General features: G+C 42.1%; 1 protein-coding gene across 2 annotated transcripts in view; it reads left to right on the forward strand.

Annotated features, from left to right (window-relative positions):
- The window catches only part of PRKN (parkin RBR E3 ubiquitin protein ligase), a 1,267,469-nt gene that overhangs the window by 494,573 nt on the left and 752,787 nt on the right, over window positions 1-20,109 (forward strand). For both annotated transcript variants that reach the window (XM_074988686.1, XM_074988685.1), the window contains one exon: window positions 19,637-19,755. In XM_074988686.1, coding sequence (XP_074844787.1) covers window positions 19,637-19,755 — 119 coding nt within the window. The remainder of the gene's footprint in view (window positions 1-19,636; window positions 19,756-20,109) is intronic.

Here is a 20,109-nt window from a genome sequence, read left to right on the forward strand (position 1 = left end):
CTTCATTGTTAATTTTTTTTCCTATTATTTTTATACCGCTTTGATGGTGTTTGTAGCTCTCATCTCCTGTATTCAGCTTTCCAGTGTGTGCAAAACATCCCTTTGATGGTATTTCTCTTTCTCTCTTCTCTCGTTCAAAAGCAGCCAACTGCAGTGTGGCTGTCTGGTTCCTTTTCTGTATTATGAGGGGTGCTGTTGTGATTATAGATTTTCTGTGCTTCAAGTTCTCTGAAGAAGTTGAAAATGAGGTACACTGGAACAGCCAGAAGTTTGCTAGCTGGGTAATCTTTCATGAAGTCATTCTCTGAACTTGGCACAGCATGTGTTAGGTACCATTAGCAATCCTTATGTACAGTTACTGTTTGTGATGCAGCAATAGCTGCTCTAAAGTTAAGGGTAAAGTCAGCTTTTCATTATGAGTCTGATATTTTTTAAGACCCACACTTCTCCCCTCCACCTCCACAAAAATTAATCCCCCTGAAATTTTAGTATGCCACGTCCTTCACATGGCACAGGAATGCCTGTTATATTTCATGAATATTATATATCCCATCTGTTTGTGTGACTGTTACTGTTTTGTTTGCTATGTGACCACAAAGGTCTAATTTAAGCATGGCTTTGTTGCAGGAATGCAGGAACTAGGACAATAGCTTCAAATACAGGCCTCATCCCCAGTTACTGATACTCACAAGATAATGTATGGATATTTAGCCTCTGAGCATGCTGAGCTCAATAGCCTGATTTGGTGAGGCACGGGGACGTCCCAGCTTATAACCACAGGGGGGATCCATGCAGGAAAAACTGCAACAAAGAGCCTTGGATGGAGAAACAGACCAACCCTGAAGGACAGGGGAGGGTGAAACAGACTACTGAGGAGCAGACTGAATGACCCAGTCACCAAAGATTGAGGTCTTTGGAATAAGATACTCCTACTTAAGCCTTAGACAGATATATGTGTAGGCTTTCTTTGTGTTAAAACCCTGTTTTTTGTTTTATGTTGTGTTCCTGCCGTTCAGAGAAAACCAAAACTTGTTTAAAAAAATGACTCTTTTGTTTCACTATATTCACCACTTGGTTGGAGCTTCAGATGGGTAGACTGGTGGACCCCACCCTATGTGAGCCACCTGAGGAATTACAGGTAGCACAAAGGTAGCTCTCCCCAACCCCATCTTTTCCCACAACCTGTATAGCTATGTGAAGTTTAAACAGAGTGTTAATTCGTTCCTTCCTGGTTATTTTACTGATGTTAAGTATTTCATATTTAGGTAATATTTCTGTACTTGCACGTGTGTGTTCGCACATACATACATTGGCTAGAAACAGATTAGTATCCTATCTTATGCTAAGTACTGAGTTATTTCAGAACACCTAAGCTGCGTCTACATGGCCCCCCCCTTTCAGAAGGGGCGTGCAAATGAGCAAGATCGGAAATGCAAATAAGGCTGGGATGACTTAGTGGGGGTTGATCCTGCTTGAAGCAGGGGGCTGGACTAGATGACCTCCTGAGGTCCCTTCCAGCCCTAGGATTCTGTGATTTAAATATCTCATGCCTCATTTGTGTATGGCTTCCAGAAGAAACAAGAGCGGAAGAAGGATTCTTTCGAAAGGGGGTTTTCCTTTCAAACCCTGTCCTGCTTTGGGTTCCAGAAATGGCTATGACGGAAGCCAGATCATGCACTAATATTGAAATGAGGTGTGAGATATTTAAATATGTTCTTCCTTTGCATTTCCAGTTTCACTGATGTGCATGCCCCTTCTGAAAGGGAGGGGCTATGTAGATGCAGCTCTACCCTTCCACATGTGTAAACAGTGCATGTTCAAAATTGCAATTATTCCTGTGTTAATTTTGTATATTGAAAAACATTACTTAAACTTTTCTCTTTGGCTTTTGAAAAGTAACATACTTTATCTCAAATGTCTTAGGTTTTTTTTGTTTTGTTTTGTTTTTGTTTTTCTTTAGCCTAAATATGAGTGTTATGAGTGTTTTCTTCCAGCAGGAGTCAGGGGCTGACTGAAAATTAAAAGGCCTCAAAAAGAGCATTTGCTTATTCAAATTAATGACTGAATTTTAGGCTACATCTACGCTGCATTCAGCTTGCAGAAGTGGAATGCAAATGAAGCACAGATTTAGATATGTCGTACCTCATTTGCATATTCCCGTGCAATCATGCTTCCAGAAGAGCTTTTCTGGAAGCAAAAACAGCCATGTGGATAGGGGTTCCTTCAAAAACAAACCCCATTTTCAAAAGAGCCCTCTTCCTATTTTGTTTCAGGAAGAGGGGTTCTTTTGAAAACAGGGTTTGTTTTCAAAGGAACCCCAACTACACAGCTGTGTTTGCTTCCAGAAAACCCTCTTCCTGAAGGGCAATTGTGTGGGAATATGCAAATGAGGCATGGGATACGTAAATTAATGATTCATTTGCATTTTTGATCTCACTCATTTGCATTCCACTTCCGATAGCAGAATACCATGTAGCTGCAGCACTAGAGAAATAAAACAAAGAAACAAAAAGAAATAACTAGACACTCTTTGTCCTCTTGCAAGCGCTGGTAAGTCTGTCAGATCTTAAGAAATAAAAAAGGTTGAAAAGCATTAACAAAAACATAGAAGATGAAAGAGCACTTCTTAAACAGCATTCAATTTAAAATGTATGCAATGTAATTGACAAAAATATTATCTTGGATGAAATGCTTTTCAGAAAATGAATGGAATTGGACAGCATAATCAGTTTACAAAGTTTAAGATAGTAGCTTAAAACTTGAAAACAGACAAAGGAATTGAATGAAAGTATAAAGTTTAGACTGAACACAAAGGCTTCCCACTGTATGTAAAACCTGTTTATGGGTGGTGAGTGAGTTAATCTTGGTCATCAGTTCTCCCTGGCTACTCTGCCCACTACGACTGTTGGAAACATCTAAGACTGAATGTGGGGGGAATGCTTAAGTCGGGACTAGGATGCTTTCCAGTCTGTGAAAAAAGCTTAGTGTAACAATGCTGTGAGTGAGATATTACATGTAGGTACATTGAGATTAGCTTGCATATTCTGTTTTCTTTTGTTTTGTCTGCTATCTCTTACGATCGCTTAATTTCTACCTTTTATGCTTAATGAAATCACTCTTTTTTTAATTAGTAAACCTAGTGTAAGTAATTGTTGCTTGTGGGGGCAAGGTATCTGTGCATGTCTCTCTTTATCCTGAAAAAGGGTGAACATGAGCTTGCCTTGTATAAAACTTTATACAAAGTAAGACAGATTTTTCTGTAATTTGTGTCCCAAAAAATCCATGCGTTTGGGTTCTGAGGCAGGTCCCTTTAGTTGTGCCTTCCCTGAGCTGATCTGATCTCAGCAGCTGTATCGTACTGCAGAGGCTATGACCCTACTACCTCTGTGTCACTGCTGGAGGAGACATGAGGGCCTGGATCAGCAGGACTGAGTTGAGGGGCACCCCTGCGGACAGGAAGGTGGACTCATTGGTATTTCAGCACCTCAAGTGACAGTGCCAAGGGGGTCTCAGGGACCGAACCTGTCAGTCTCCATAACTTATTTATATACATGAATAAATAAATAAATAAATAAATAAATAAACTCACTGCTGATGAAATTGGGGAAAATGTGATGTCAGAGATGGCAGCATCGTGAAGCAATCTTGCCAAACTTATACGTGTACGGGACTCACCCTAGGAGTGACATAATGAATAGGCCCACTGGGCTGGTAATAACTAGAAGACTGCCATCTTTTATTTACGGTCCAGCACACTCAGTCATACAGAGCCTTTGCTCCTGTTTCCCTTTGTTTTCTTAGGTGTTAGAGTATTTTTTTTTCTTTTGATCTGTACATATGTACAATTGTGCATGTTAGTGCTCACAGCGCTTTCTGCTTCATGGGCTCTCCATGCTTCACATGACTGAGGTTGTGGGTGAATGTCTTATGGACTTGGGTTGAGTAGATCTTGAGGAACATAAATTTGTGTTGGCTTCCTTCTATCACTTTCGGGAGCCTTCACTGTATGGCAAAAGAAATATCCCAGTAAATGCACAGATGCATAAGAACCTGGTGGGTTAGACTTTGAGACCATAGTGGTGGTGTGCTATTGTCACTGCCATGTTGCCACAGCAGGCTTAGACTGGGCTTCTATAGGAGGACCCTGTGAGACCATGCAGGAAGTACCTCCCCCAAAATCTGAGTGACTCACAGTTCATGGATTGGCTGGTACCTACTTGTGATAGGCCTTTGGTTCTGGTTTCTGACCCTGCTTTGTCCTTAACCTTGGTATTGATTTGAGGTCTTTAATCTGACTGTGCCTGCCTCCTGACACATGACGAGTGGTCTGTCTTAAAGTGACTTTCCAACCTCCTGACCCTGCCTGCCCACCAGGTCCTGATTTTCAGTCTGCCTGCTGGCCCATTTTGGGCACTGACCTCCTGGTATCTGACTTGGACTGATTCCTGCTTAGAACACTAGGTCAGATTGCTCACATCTTTGTCAGGACAATATGAGATGTGCAGTGCAGGAGTCAGGGCCCCCGGGTGCCTCTGGATGAAGTTCCGGTTTTGGCTGTTTTTGTTCTTTGTATCATCTGCAGAGTTGTCAGCTTGTGTCATATGTGTGAGCTTTTCAGGGTTTTTGCTTAGTGTTCCTGAGCATCTCAAAGTTCCATAATGCTCTTTTGGCTTTCCAAACAACTGCCACCACCTTTCATTATTCTTTGTGTCACTGACACTGCGTTGAGTGGAGATGCCCGCCACTGAGCTATGTGACTTGTAAATGAGGCAGGGCATAGGGGAATGTGGAGAGCAATATGGGAACTTCAGGGAAGAGTGTAGGGTTTACACACTCTGTGCTTTGCCTGGAGTTTTATATTAAATTAAACCACATCTCTAAGCAAAACATTTTATTTCAGAGCATATTTGCATGATTTTATCTCTCTCTAAAATGGTCCTAGATGTCTTTGGACCTTCCCAGCTTTCCATTAAGTTTTTCTGAAAGTGGGTGTAATGAAACCTGATTCCAGTTACTTGTATGTGGATTTCAGATTATTGATGAATTCCACCCACCCGTTCCCCCACATACAAAACATGTGCAAATGGAAACCTGTTAGCAATATCACCTGTGAGAGGAAGTTCAAATAAAAATAGTAGTCACATCCTAAAGATCTTACTCAGCATTTACTCAATAAATCACATGGTTTTAAGTGGTAGTTTGACAAAGAGGGAACCTCAGGATCTTGCTGATAGCCACTATGACTAATACTTCCTGAAAACCAGACAAGTACATTAGAATAATTGGCTTGCATTAAGTGTGAAAGAAAAATTTTATGGTTAATGCTGAACAGGACAGAAACAAAAAGAGATGACTGTCTTCATCTCCCTGCAATGACCTCCGTTTGCAGATTAAATAAAAAGATAGTACAAAACACATTCTCTTTAAACTATCTTTCTCTCTTCATTTGTATATCAACCAGTAAAGGGAGAGGCCAGTGACAGTATTTTTGCTGAGCGATAGCATATGAGGAAGCCAGCTTTGAAGTGAATTTAGAAAACAGAGGGGGAGTTTCTCTGGAATGAGGAGAGAGTTCCAGGCAAACAACATAAATAAGCAGCCTCTTTTATTCATGTCTGCATTAATATTTTGGCTGGTGAAATCTCTGTAATTAAATGAACTCAATGAAGACAACAGCAAATATTTTTACTGAGACTATACATTACAAATTGGTTCTTGCAGCACACTAATTCCCCCAAGATACGCGAGGGTTGTGTTCCATGCAACCCTAGTGTACCCTGAAATTCACATAAGTCAGGGGCTTAGGCAGTGGGTTGGGGTGTGGGAGGGAGACAGAGGGGGTTAAGCCTGGGGTGGGTTAGGGATGCAGGAAGGGTGAGGGGGTGGAGTTGAGCTGGGTTTGTGGGGGTTGCAGCCGGGCCAGGTGGGTTGGGGCTGGGACATGTGACAGTGGCTGGAGCTGGGGCATTCGGCAGTTGCTAGAGACCCCCGACCCCCTCCTGGCGGCACTCAGGGGAAGAGCTGCCAGCTCTGTTTCACTTTGACAGGGGGATCTGCTCCCCATCCTGCATCTGGGTGTATCTGGTGGGTTTGCTGTATAAAGTATGAGTCGGGGTCAGCTGCATAAGAGTGGGGTTGTGTATTCTGGATTCGCAAACTCTGAGACCATACTGTACACGGCTTTTCTTGCTCCGACCAGAAAGTAACATTCTCCCTACAGCAGGGAAGATACACTTTCATCGATTGCTGTATTTCTTAGTTTAAATCTTGTACACCTTGAGTGTATGTGGGGTTTTCCCCCCATTTTGGATAAAATTTGTCAGTGACAAGTCCAAAGCACAGCAGCTATACACCATTCCATTTGGCAATACTGTGCCGTATGCCATGCCATTTTAGAAATGAAATAAAGCTAGCACTGAACAGTCAATTTTTATTATTTTTGTTAAGCAAAACAACAGGGGGTTTCAAAACCATTTTTATAAAAGTAAATGTTAAATTTCCACATATCTACTGGGTTTGTTCCACATTTTCTCAAAGGACCAGCGTATTGGTTTTAAACTGGATTTTATCAAAGGTCTGGTTGCTGAAGTAAGTTAGTAAATGAGTTAAAGGAAAGTGTCTAAGAAAATACTTTTAATTTAGGTATTTATTGAAAATGTCCTGCTCATCATTCCTACAGTAAGTCAATAATTATGGGATCAGGGCCTTAAGTTGCAACTTCCTACCTCTGAGGGTAAAATCAGTAATGGCTGTGCAGCGGATTCACACAATCAGCAGACTTGGTTATGCAACTGTGTTTAAAATTTATTGTCTTCCTGCAGAAGACCTGGGGCTGCTGAAAGTAGCTTGGTCCTGGGGTTGCCAATTCTCTAATTATACAAACACAAATATCCTTGTCCTGCCCCTATCCTGAGGGCCTGCTCCTGTCCTGCCCCTTCACTGTGGCACTGTGCTCACTCAATCCCCCACCTCCTTCCACTTCTTGCTGTCCTCCATCCTCACTCCCTTTCACTAGGCTGGGACATGGTTTGCAGTGGAGATGGTGGCTCTGGGATGGGGTGAGATTAGAATGGGGAAGGGGATGGGATGAAGGACAGCTCCCAAATGTGACAGCACACCCCTCTGGCAATAGGTCCTATGCGTCTCCACACACTGTTGCCCAAGCCCACTGTCTCTGCAGCACCCTGTGGCCATAGGTGCCGTCCAATGGAAGTTGTGGAATCAGTGCTCAGGGTGGGGGCAGAGCACGGAGACACCCTCCCCCAGCCTCCACAGGGATGGTGACAACCACTTTTGGGAGCAGCTCAGGACAAGGGCAGGCAGGAAGCTTGCCTTAGCTCTGCTGCACTGCCAGACTGTTGGCACTCAGAATCTCCTGGATTGGCTGCAGTAGCCTACAGGAGAAAAGGCTTGGTTCCAAGAGATGCTCTGCCAAAGTGGGAGGGTCATCAACCTTACGCGTCATATCAGCTTCAATGAAAAATCTAACTGGGGCTCTTCAGCTGTGTAGGCAGTGGCTGAGGCCTTGTCCTGGAGGGCCAGCAGGTGGTGGAACTTGGTTTACTTGTCTTGACTGATCTTGAAGTATATTTGTGTTTGAACGATGAAAACATCCACCGGAAAAAGGAAATGAATATTAGTAGTGTGGTGGCAGCTTCATTGATGTGACAGGTGAATTGGCTTCTTTTCAGAGCGGGGAAGATGAGAGAGAGGAATGGTCTGGTGCTGGGTTTGGGAAGTTCTTGCGCTCAGATTGTATATACTGTACAAGTTATTAGAAGGAACATACAGGTAAATGGATTGAATGATATGGCTGTAAAAGTGGAAAAAAGTATCTGTATCTGACTCCGCTTTTTAATTTAAAATAGGGAAATACTGCCTCCAAATGAAATTTAAAGATGAAATTCTGATATTCTCCTTTTAGACTCATTTTCTGGATACTTCTCTGAAGCCAAATAACAAAGGAGTGCAATTCCATCCCGATAATACTTGTGAGGTGGCTAGTTCAGGCATTCCTTGCTTTTTTGTGGCCAGTTCTGAGCTTTGACCAGGAAAGATCTGGCATGGGGAATATCGCTAGAAAGGAACAAAATGGTGCTGATTTCTTTAGAAGACAACTGGAAAGATCTTACTGATGACTGTTGTGAAAAGATTAAAACTGTCATCCATGTAAGTCAAGGTAGTAATTGTCATCTTTCAGGAAATGGGACCCGATCAATTGCAGGCTTACTGATATCAATGAAAAACCTCCCATTGACTTCAGAAGCGTGGAGCATAGTCCATGACTTTCTGGAATGGCGTGATGTAATTGTGAAGTTAGATGGATATATTCAAACTTGCAGTATTATCGTAAACTCTGTCATATCTGGCAGCCCTGAGATGGGAGGTTGCTGTTCGTTCAAATATTTTGGATACTAGAGAGGTATACCTAGCAACGCATAGCACTAGAGAAAAAACAAGACTCGATACCGTACAGTAAACAAAAATGTATGCAGAGTTCTTTATTTACCAACAACATTAGTACTGTACACTGTAAACATATACTGCATTTGCTGTACTTATTTTTATTTAATTATATTGTACTTATGGAAATTGTAACTAACATTTACTTATGGTTAAAAAGCCGATTATGGTTATTTGTGAGTTCCGGATGATAGAATGAGGGATATGAAAGGCAAGAAGAAGTCGTGTGGCACCTTGTAGACTAACATATTTTGGAGCATAAGCTTTCATGGGCAAAGACCGTCTTTGTCAAATATGGAAGAGTTTACTAAATTAGCGTTCTTTTCAAGGGAGGTACCTATATTTACTAGGTGACTACTGTGTTGCCAACAGGAACATATAGGAGGGAGCCCCCTTGCTGGTGAGTTCAGCTGAGTATAGGAAGGAGGCTTTTGTGCTACCTCACAGCCCATCTTGCTCCAGCTCCTTTCTCTTTTCCCTACATCCATGCTTCCGATATAATCCAGAAGGAGTATACCTAGCATCCTGGGCAATTGAAAGATTCATTGAAATAAAGATTGCCAATTTTTTGTCTTTATCAGCATCCTGACATCATGTTGCGTATAAGCATACTCACTGTGACTCTACGTACAAATCATATCTCATTTATTTAAGGAGATATTAAAGATTGCATATTCTTTTCTGGGCATTGCAGGGGGCTTTTGTAGTCTCTGCTGAATAAAATTGCTTTACAGTAAACTCTCAGTTATCTGGCACCCAGATAACTGGCATATTCAATTGACCAGCATGCTGCAGTGCCTGTTACCCAGCTGGGGCCAGCTGACATGGGGCTGTTTATCTGGCTGGGACTGGCAGAGCAGGCCAGCTGCCAATCCAGGGGCATTGGAGCAGGGCCAGGAGGGAGGCAGAGCAGGGCCGGATGCTGGCCCTGGCTTGAATTTATGGCACATTTTGTTATCTGGCATCCCTAGTTCCTAAGGAAACAAGTATCGGAGGGGTAGCCATGTTAGTCTGGATCTGTAACAGCAACGAAGGGTCCTGTGGCACCTTATAGACTAACGGAAAAGTTTTGAGCATGAGCTTTCGTGAGCACAGACTCACTTCATCAGATGCTGGTCCAGCATCTGATGAAGTGAGTCTGTGGTCACTAAAGCTCATGCTCAAAACTTTTCTGTTAGTCTATAAGGTGCCACAGGACCCTTCGTTGCTGTCAAGGAAACAAGGTGTCTCTTTACATCTATTCAGGATTCATTTTGTCTGTGAGCGTGGTTCTTGAAAGGTCATCATTCTAGCAGCTTGTAGCAGATTGTAAGAAGGGCACGCTAATGTGGGAGAAGATTCATTTGGTTACTTTTTACTGTTTCATGAATGAGTTTCATAAATGAAAGCAGAGTATTTTTTCTTCAACCCTTAGTCATATTCTGGGGCCTTGTTCAGAAATCAAAAGTGTTTCGGGAAATTCGTGTTGATAAGAGCCACGGTGGTCACATTTTGAAGGTCATTTTCCTGGTGGCTTTGCCTTCAGTCTGCAGAGGGTGTAAACTGATAGAAGTTGCACTCTTCTTATTGAAGGTTAAGGTAATGTGGCACTGTGGGCTCACAGTAAATGCCTTTCAGAAATCATGATAGAATTTCACCTGTTGTATGGGAGACTCATCTTCCTCATTGGTGATAGCCAAGAACACATAGCAATGTCACTCCTGCCAGTCACATATATGGAGCCTTGACTCAGGACTGCTGTAACTGAATATTCTCTGGAAACAAGAATTGCAAACACAAATAAAACTAGTTTGCTCTTTAAAAAAATCACGAATATCTAAAACCACAAAATGAACTAGAGGTTGGCTTTTTATTATGATTATTTTGTGTCACACACATCTTCACTATCAGAATTAACTCTTAAAATGGGATTGCAGTTTTTAATTGGTAATTGCTGTATCCTCACAGTCTAGCTTATTGCCGGTGTTATAAAATATTAATGGCAAACTTCATAAAAACCTATAGAGCATGATTGAATGAGGGAAAACTAGGTTGTAAGCTTGATGCTGCAACACATTTAGTGGTTGCTGGCTCAGTGCTGTAATTACAGTTCTGTGTTAATAATGCCACTTCAGAGCTGATGTTGTGCATAAATCAGATTCCTTTCTTGTTTTTTCCCCTTTCGTCCCGTGAGAAGGGGAACCATTGGAATATATTCCGAATCAAAGATGTTTGCTAAAATTGATGTTAGCATTTCCTTAGCATAGGCATGGTTAATGCCAGACTGTTCTAGTTTGAGGTATAGTATCAAAAGGGAGCAACAGGAAGGCTAGGTAAGGCAAGGGTTAAACAGAGCCTCTTTGCCCAATTAGCCCCACCGCAGTTCACCTGTAGCTGGTGTCAGGCTTGGAGGCAGTATCAAAGAGGAGAAGCTAAGCCAGCTGGGGGCTGATCACCCAAGAGCTGTCTCTGTTGTGTGCAGCACCTGAGTCAGAGCTGCCGCTTGGTCAGCTGCTGAAAGAAGGAGACTCTGAATCCTTCACTGGGTAGAGGGGAAGCTCGAATCTTGGGGCAACACCCCAAACTAACACTACAGGCTTTAGGGGTGGGCTGCAGACCGACACTCCAGGCCTCTAGGCTCTACAAGATAGCTAACCATTAGGCCACCCTGCCATCGGGGGAAACCACTTATGAGTATGTTCACTTTAGGATCGTGCACCTTTTAATTCAGGCTTCTCTTGCCCCTGTTCTTGGTGATGTTTACTACACAGCCCTAATTAGCTGAATACAGGAGTGTGGGATTAGGAAGCAATCCATAAGCTAAAGAGCTTGTCAGATTGCTTATTGCCTCTCTTTAACTCTTACCTAAAATCTGAGCACCCTCCTGTAAGGCTGCCAGTCTCCAGCAGTGTTTCCATAGGGGAAAAAACCAAAACCAAAAACATCCAAAGGTTACTCTGCATCTCCACACTAGTATTTTGTGTAAGTGCTCCAGCTAGATCTATTCCCAACACATTTCTTCTTTAACTCACCCACCCTCAAAATTAAGCTTTTTTGCGACCGGGTGCTTGCGAACAGGAGGGAGTTTTGAGAGGCTGTCTTGGAGGAGGAGAAGGAAGGAGCAAACTAAAGCACCTTGGGGTAAGTGGCTGCTTGTGTTTGTTTGTTTGTTTGGAGTTTGGAGTGCTGAGCTGAGTGTTTGTTTGAAAGGCCGTGTGCTCAGGCAGGCAGTTGGAAGCTGTGAGTCTTGATTAGGTTTGAATTGAAACACCGTGTGCTGATTGGCTGAGCTGTAAGCAGAGGGAGGAGCTATCAGGGAGGCCGAGCACTTAAAGCTTGCGAACAGGGTGAGTGCTAACAGGCGGGAGTTTTCAGAGGGGGGTTTAGAGGGGGAGCTTGGAGGGAGCCAGTGATTTCCATTGCCCTTAAACTTAAATCCTTTATAACAACCTCTATCTGAAACATTTAATTAAACCCTCATATATAATTAGAGTAGGAATTGGAGGCAGAAGCCCAGCAGCAGAGTGGGAGCTATCCTGTTTATTGTGTCGAGTGCAGTATGTATGACTACCTACCCTGTGGGCGGGTGGCGTATGTGTGCGCTCGATGCAAGGAGCTCCTGGCCCTCAGAGACCGAGTGCATGCTTTGGAGGCCAGGGTGGGTGAACTGGAGGAGCTAAGGAAGGCAGAGGTGTTTGTTGATGAGACTTTCCGGGACATAGTAGGGCTGTCCCACCTCCAATCTGACAGTCCTGATGCTGTTACGGAGGAAGAAAGGCTCAGGGAAGGAGAGCAGTCAATGGGAGCACAGGGAAACCATCCCATAGTTGGGACCCTCCTTCCAGAGGGTGCTATGGTATCCTCTCGCGCTGAGGATACTTCTCCGGGGGAGGGAGCACCAGCTGTTAGGAAGAAGCAGGTTTTAGTAGTGGGGGATTCGATCATTAGAAATATAGATAGTTGGGTTTGTGATGACCGGGAGAACAGTATGGTGACTTGCCTGCCTGGCGCGAAGGTTGCGGATCTCTCAAGGCATCTAGACAGACTTATGGGCAGTGCTGGGGAGGAGCCGGTGGTCGTGGTACATGTCAGTACCAATGACATAGGGAAGGGTAGAAGAGATGTTCTGGAGGCCAAATTTAGGTTACTAGGAAAGAGACTGAAATCCAGAACATCTATGGTGGCATTCTCTGAAATGCTTCCAGTTCCACGCACAGGGCCAGATAGACAGGCAGAACTTCAGAGTCTCAATGCGTGGATGAGACGATGGTGTAGGGAAGAGGGGTTTAGATTTATTAGGAACTGGGGACACTTTTGGGGTAGGGGGAGCCTATACAGGAATGATGGGCTCCACCTAAATCAAGATGGATCCAGACTGCTGGCATTAAACATTAAAAAGGTCGTAGAGCAGTTTTTAAACTAAGAGGTGGGGGAAAGCCGATTGGTGCGGGGGAGCACGTGGATCGGACGGAGACTTCTCTTACACGAGGCTCCATAGATAGGGATGCCCTAGAAGTTAGTCAGATGGGGAACGTGGGAAATAATATATGGGCAAGATCAGATGTGAAACAATCGCATATAAAAAAATCCAAGGCGTCTGCGAAAGGCGGACATATAAATAGTGGTAGTTTTTTAAAGTGTTTTTACACAAATGCTATGAGTCTGTCTAATAAGATGGGTGAACTGGAGTACCTCATATCAAAGGAGGAAGTTGACATAATAGGCATCACAGAAACATGGTGGAATGAGGACAATCATTGGGACACTATCATACCGGGATATAAATTATATCGGAAAGACAGAACAGGTCGTGCGGGTGGCGGAGTGGTACTATATGTGAAGGATAATATAGAATCAAATGAAGTAAAAATCCTAAAGGAATCAAAATGTTCCGTAGAATCATTATGGATAACAATTCATTCCTCTAATATGAATATGGCATTAGGAATATATTACCGACCACCTAACCAGGACAGTGATAGTGATGCTGAAATGTTAAGGGAGATTAACGAGGCTATCACAATAAAAAACACAGTAATAATAGGAGATTTCAATTATCCCCATATTGATTGGGTACATGTCACCTCAGGACGGGATTCAGAGATTAAATTTCTTGATGCCTTAAATGACTGCTTCTTGGAGCAGCTAGTACAGGAACCCACAAGGGGAGAGTCAATTCTCGATCTAGTCCTGACTGGAACGCAGGATCTGGTCCAAGAGGTAACTGTTACTGGACCACTTGGAAATAGTGACCACAATATAATAACTTTTAATATTCCTGTGTTGCGAAGAAGACCGCAGCGGTCAAACACTCTGGCATTTAATTTCAAAAAGGGGAATTACACTAAAATGAGGAAGCTAGTTAAACAGAAACTAAAAGGTAGAGTAACTAAACTAAAATCCCTGGAAGCTGCATGGAAACTGTTTAAAGACACCATACTAGAGGCCCAACTTAAATGTATACCCCAAATGAAAAAACACAGTAAGAGACCTAACAAAGAACCACTATGGCTTAACAGCCATGTTAAAAAGGCAGTGAGAGAGAAAAGGGCAGCTTTTAAAAAGTGGAAGTCAAATCCTAGTGAGGAAAATAGGAAGGAACATAAACACTCCCAAATTAAGTGTCATAACGTAGTAAGAAAAGCCAAAAAAGATTTGGAGGAACAGCTAGCCAAAAAGTCAAAAAATGATAGTAGAATGTTTTTTAAATACATTAGAAGCAGGAAGCCCGCTAAAGAAGCAGTGGGGGCCTTGGACGATAAAGATATAAAAGGAGCGATCAAGGAAGACAGTGCCATTGCGGAGCGATTAAATGATTTCTTTGCTTCAGTCTTCACGGCTGAGGATGTTACAGAGGTTCCTAAATCTGAGCCAGCCTTTTTAGGTGACAAATCTGTGGAACCCTCCCAGATTGAAGTGACATTAGAGGAGGTTTTGGAGTTAATTGATAAGCTGAATAGTAACAAGTCTCCAGGACCAGACAGTATTCACCCAAGGGTTCTGAAAGAACTCAAATGTGAAATTGCGGAGTGAACAACAGTGGTTTGTAACCTATCCTTTAAATCCGCTTCGGTACCCAATGACTGGAAGACGGCCAATATAACGCCAATATTTAAAAAAGGCTCCAGAGGAGACCCTGGCAATTATAGACCGGTAAGTCTAACATCAGTACCAGGCAAATTAGTAGAAAACAATAGTAAAGAATAAAATTGCAAGGCACGTAGAAGAGCACGAATTGTTGGGCAAAAGTCAGCATGGTTTCTGCAGAGGGAAGTCGTGTCTAACTAATCTATTAGAATTCTTTGAAGGGGTTAATAAACATGCGGACAAGGGGCACCCAGTGGACATAATATACCTAGATTTCCAGAAGGCCTTTGACACGGTCCCACACCAAAGGCTTTATGTAAATTAGGCGGTCATGGGATAGGAGGAAAGATCCTTTCATGGATCGGGAATTGGTTAAAAGAGAGAAAACAAAGGGTTGGAATAAATGGTAAATTTTCACAATGGAGGGGGGTAACTAGTGGTGTTCCCCAGGGGTCAGTCCTGGGACCGATCCTGTTCAACTTGTTCATCAATGATCTAGAAAAGGAGGTAAGCAGTGAGGTGGCAAAGTTTGCAGATGACACCAAGTTGTTCAGGACAGTCAAAACCAAAAGGGATTGTGAAGAACTACAAAAAGATCTCAGCAAACTGAGTGATTGGGCAGCAAAATGGCAAATGAAATTTAATGTGGGTAAGTGTAAGGTAATGCACATTGGAAAAAATAACCCAAATTACACGTACAATATGATGGGGTCAAATTTAGCTATGACAGATCAGGAAAGGGATCTTGGAGTTATAGTGGATAGTTCTCTGAAGACATCCACGCAGTGTGCAGCGGCAGTTAGTAAAGCAAATAGGATGTTAGGAATTATTAAAAAAGGGATCGATAATAAGACAAAAGATATCATACTTCCCCTATATAAAACTATGGTACGCCCACATCTTGAGTACTGTGTGCAGATGTGGTCTCCTCACCTCAAAAAAGATATATTGGCATTAGAAAAGGTACAGAAAAGGGCAACTAAGATGATTAGGGGTTTGGAACGGGTCCCGTATGGGGAGAGGCTAAAGAGACTGGGACTTTTCAGTCTGGAAAAGAGGCGATTGAGGGGTGATGTGATGGAGGTATATAAAATCATGAATGGTGTGGAGAAAGTGAACATAGTAAAATTATTTACCTTTTCCCATAATACAAGAACTAGGGGACACCAAATGAAATTGATGGGTAGTAGGTTCAAAACTAATAAAAGGAAATTTTTCTTTACACTGTGCACAGTCAATCTGTGGAACTCCTTGCCGGAGGAGGCTGTGAAGGCCAGGACTCTATTAGGGTTTAAAAAAGAGCTCGATAAATTTTTGCAGGTTAGGTCCATAAATGGCTTTTAGCCAGGGGTAAAGTATGGTGCCCTAGCCTTCAGTACAAGGGCAGGAGATGGATGGCAGGAGATAAATCACTTGATCATTGTCTTCTGTTCTCCTTCTCTGGGGCACCTGGCATTGGCCACTGTCAGCAGACGGGATACTGGGCTGGATGGACCTTTGGTCTGACCCAGTATGGCCATTCTTATGTTCTTAAGCTTGTTAATGAAAAATGAGCCTACTGGACAGAGGCAGAAATCAGGTTGAGACATAGTACTCTGTGCAGGGTTTAACCTATGCAGCAAATCTGTAATAATCCTCAAGCCAGGTCTCCAACAGCCTCTCTGTTCTTATTGCAAAAGTAAGTTGTTCTTATTTATGCTGAGTTGCACTATGGATATTTTGCAGATTGCTGTCAATAATACCAGTACATCCCTCTGTGTAACTGGGAGGTGCCTAGCATATAGAGTAGATAGAATAAGTAATTCCTGCCTCGTGTTGTTTATAAGTTAAATTGAATGCGATACAGCAAGGAGGAGACAAAACAGGTGCAAGTGTGGACATGGAGTTGGGAGTAGAATCAATGATACTATACACTTACTTTACTCTATGAGGGGTTTGAACACTATTATGTGTGGTGTTTGATGACTTAGTTAATAACATGAGATCTATTTACGTGTAAGTCTTAAGGTAGAGGTGAATATGGAAGGGGGTAATGGCCTTGTGGACCCACTCAGAATGAGCTTTCTCAGCAGTAGGGCTGATGTAGAAAAAGGTGTGAAGTCATTTACAGGAGAAGCAGACTAACAGTGTAGCAAAGTGGTACTGATAGCAGAGCTAAAATAGGGGAAATGATGATGCAAGCATAGATCTGGGGCTCAATTTCGCTCAGTGTGGAAGCTACATGTTATGCACCTGAAAGTGGGGAGCCAAAGAAGAAAACTCTAATGACCCTGATTATCTTGATGGCCACCTGTAGTAGCACAGTAGAGTTTAAGACTACTTGATAAGTGAAATATTTGTGCTGCATTTTTGTTTTGTTCGTCAGTTTGCTACTCCCACATTAAGGACACACAAAAAGGAAAGTGACCTGTTTTCAGAATGCCTTTAATGTTTTTCAGTGCACAGTGTTTTGTTTTGATCCTAGCTCAAATTCAGCCCAAGTTAGTAGTGCCTGAAAGTCATTTACAAGCCCTTGGCAAACAAGTTGGGGGTCTCAGTCTGGTTAATAGTGGATAGAGGTCTAGAGTTTGAAAACTCTGTCACATCTGGAAATAACTGAGACTTTCAACAGAGATAAGTATTAAATGGGCAGGTGGATTGATTTCCCTCTGATTCGGAAAGGTGCCACCTGCAACTCAGAGCGGACTGATAGAGCACTGTGGAGAGACGTACACTGTGGGTGCTTGTATTGTCATCTGCTTGAAAGGATACACAGATGATTTCATTTCATTTACAGAGCTGTATCTATACAGCAACTTACGCAAGATCCAAATTAAGTCAAAAATACTACAATCTGTTTTGTCTTTCTGGGGTCATTTATTTTCACCCAGAGAAGCATAATGAAAATTCTTAGGGGGTTATATAAGGGAAGAAGATTTTAAAGACATGACTGTTTGCCCTCTGGAAGAGCATTTTGTGTTCTTGCAGGTTTGGAAACTGAGCAGAGGTAGGTTTCTTTAATATTATGTGCTTGTTGGAATATGTCTTCTTTCAATAAGTATTCTCTGGAGTAGTACCCTCCCCCCTTTTGGAAGATTTTTTTTTTGTTGAACAGCGCTGTGAGCAATTAAGGTTTGAGATCTAATTGCACCAGTATGTTTAGGGAATTCATGAATGTGAATAACATGGAATTTATTCCAATTAGTATGAAACAATACACATTCCCTTTATTATTCTGAAGGGCATATAAAGTGTAGTAAATATTGTTTACTTTAAATTATTACACCCACTATTTTCAGAGGTAGCTCAATGTTTGATCCAAAGCCATTTGAATGTCATGTTATTTTTAAAAAAATGAGTTGAGGTAAGTATGACTTTTTGTAGCTAATAAGCAAAGCAAATATTCTCTCTCCTTTCTTCTACCCTACCCTACTGGGACTAGTAAATAAGGTTTTCTTTCTGAGTTTTCAGATAAATAAATAGCACAAAGATCATCAGAATAATGACAAGAAGTTAATATTCAAGAATTTTTGTAAGAGTATGTATTAATCCATGAAGTGAATCAGCTATGACTTGTCATCTTTCAGTTTTCATGCCATTGTGTGACTGATGCTGAAAGATTCCATCTTCACTGGAGAAATGGAAAAGTTTGTTCGGTAGCCTGATACTTTAAGTTCTTAAACATGCTTTCAGTGTGTTATTTGTGAGTAAAATTAAAATAAGAATGTAAGAATGGCCATACTGAGCAGATCAAAAATTCATCTAGCCTACTATCCTTCCAACAGTGGCTAATGTCGGGTACCACAGAGGGAATGAACAGAGCAAGCAGTTTCAAAGTGATATATCTCCTGCCACCCACCCCTGCAGGGGCACCGTCCCTGCAAATCTTGCTTAATAGTCATTGGTGGAACTTTCCTCCATGAATTTATGTAGCTCTTTCTTGAACCCTGTTATAGTCTTGGGCTTCACAACATTCTTTGTTAAAGAGTTCCACAGGTTCACTGTTACACAAAAAAATGGGAAGTAAGTGTTTCTACGTGTTTCAGCCTTGGACCCAATCCTCCATGGCTTTAACATTTGTGCTGGAGTACTAAATCTATATTAACTGTTTAGGAGGAAGATTTTCCAAGGCCCATGGGTAAATCAGGCACTCAACTTCCCCTGAAAGTCCATGGGATTTGGATACCTAGCTTTCCTTTATACCTTGGAAACTCTTCTCATAAATCATATCCCTCCCTCCCCCCAACAAGTGAGGTAAGCAGTAACCCAATGCTATTTTCAGACAGAAATATAGGGAGAAAGGTTAAGTGCGCCTCAAATTCAGGAGTCGAATGTGGTAGTACCTTATTCTCATGCCTAGATTTAGACCATGCTGCTACTAATGCTGTTAACCTACCCTTCCTAGGGGCCAGAGATCACACAGGCTGCTGATCTGTAGACAGCCAACTTAGAGGGAGTTTCAGGTAGCTGAGGCATCATAGCTCTTAAAATAGCAGACAGTATCTTTGTGAATCCTTAGACCAGTAGTGTACCTTTCCAGCACTGAGTGTAGGTTCAGCCTCAGTTTTCCACTTGGTTTCAGTGGTCTCCCTCTTCCAGTTTGCTTAGTTTTACCTTCTGGCCAAATCAAAAAGCCTTCAGCCACCAGGGTCAATAAAAGTTCCACAAATAGAACTATAATGTTTCCACCCTGATCCATTTTTGGATCATGGCCCTCTCCCCAGTACCTGTGAGATCACATCATCTTGCTTACTGGAGTCAGAACGTTCATACTGCTATGGGTATTGGACTTTAAGTGTTAGCACCAGCTATACATTCTTGCTGCTACCTCATGGACCAGATCAGGATGGCTTAGGAGGGGGACTAAAAATCATTTTAATTTCAGTAGGATAAAAAATTACAATTAAGGAAGATAGACTCTAGTTCAACCACAGCTACGAGACTTGAGGAAGAAATTAATTTTTGGAAGTCCTATGACCTGTTACGCAGGAGGACAAACAAAATGATCACAAAGGATTCTTCTCACCTTTTTAATGTGTGATTTTTGTTAATTTAATTATCAATTTATTTTTTAACAGTCTTGTTCTTATTTCAGTGCAAATAATTTTCTTTGCTTTCTTTCTGACAGGTGCAGTTAGTTACAACAGTTTTTATGTTTTCTGCAAAAGTTTCTGCCAAGCTGTGAAGCCTGGGAAACTGCGGGTCCGTTGCAGTACATGTAAAGAAGGGGCACTGACTCTAACAAGGGTAAGTAAGAGCGTTCATGTTTTTAAAGATGGGAAACTCATGTATTGAAAAATAATATAAACATATTAACTGCTGTATACAGGTTAGAAGATGAAAACAAAGATTTTTAAACATTTTATTTAGCCTTCCACTTGTACTCCCCCCCCCCCCTTGGGCTCAATTAATTTACAGAAGACTTCTCAAACTTGAGCTCTGATCTTTCAAAGATGGAAGCCAATGCTTGATTTTATGCAATATGGGCTTTCTAATAGATAAAGTGCTGGTGCAGAGTTCAATTTCCTGATGTTTGGATCTACAAGTTATTCTTAAAATTAAGAAGTTTCTAAAAGCTTAGAGAAAATGAACTTTATTTGC

Source organism: Carettochelys insculpta, chromosome 3 (genome assembly GCF_033958435.1).
Source record: "Carettochelys insculpta isolate YL-2023 chromosome 3, ASM3395843v1, whole genome shotgun sequence".
NCBI classification, from domain to species: Eukaryota; Metazoa; Chordata; order Testudines; family Carettochelyidae; genus Carettochelys; species Carettochelys insculpta.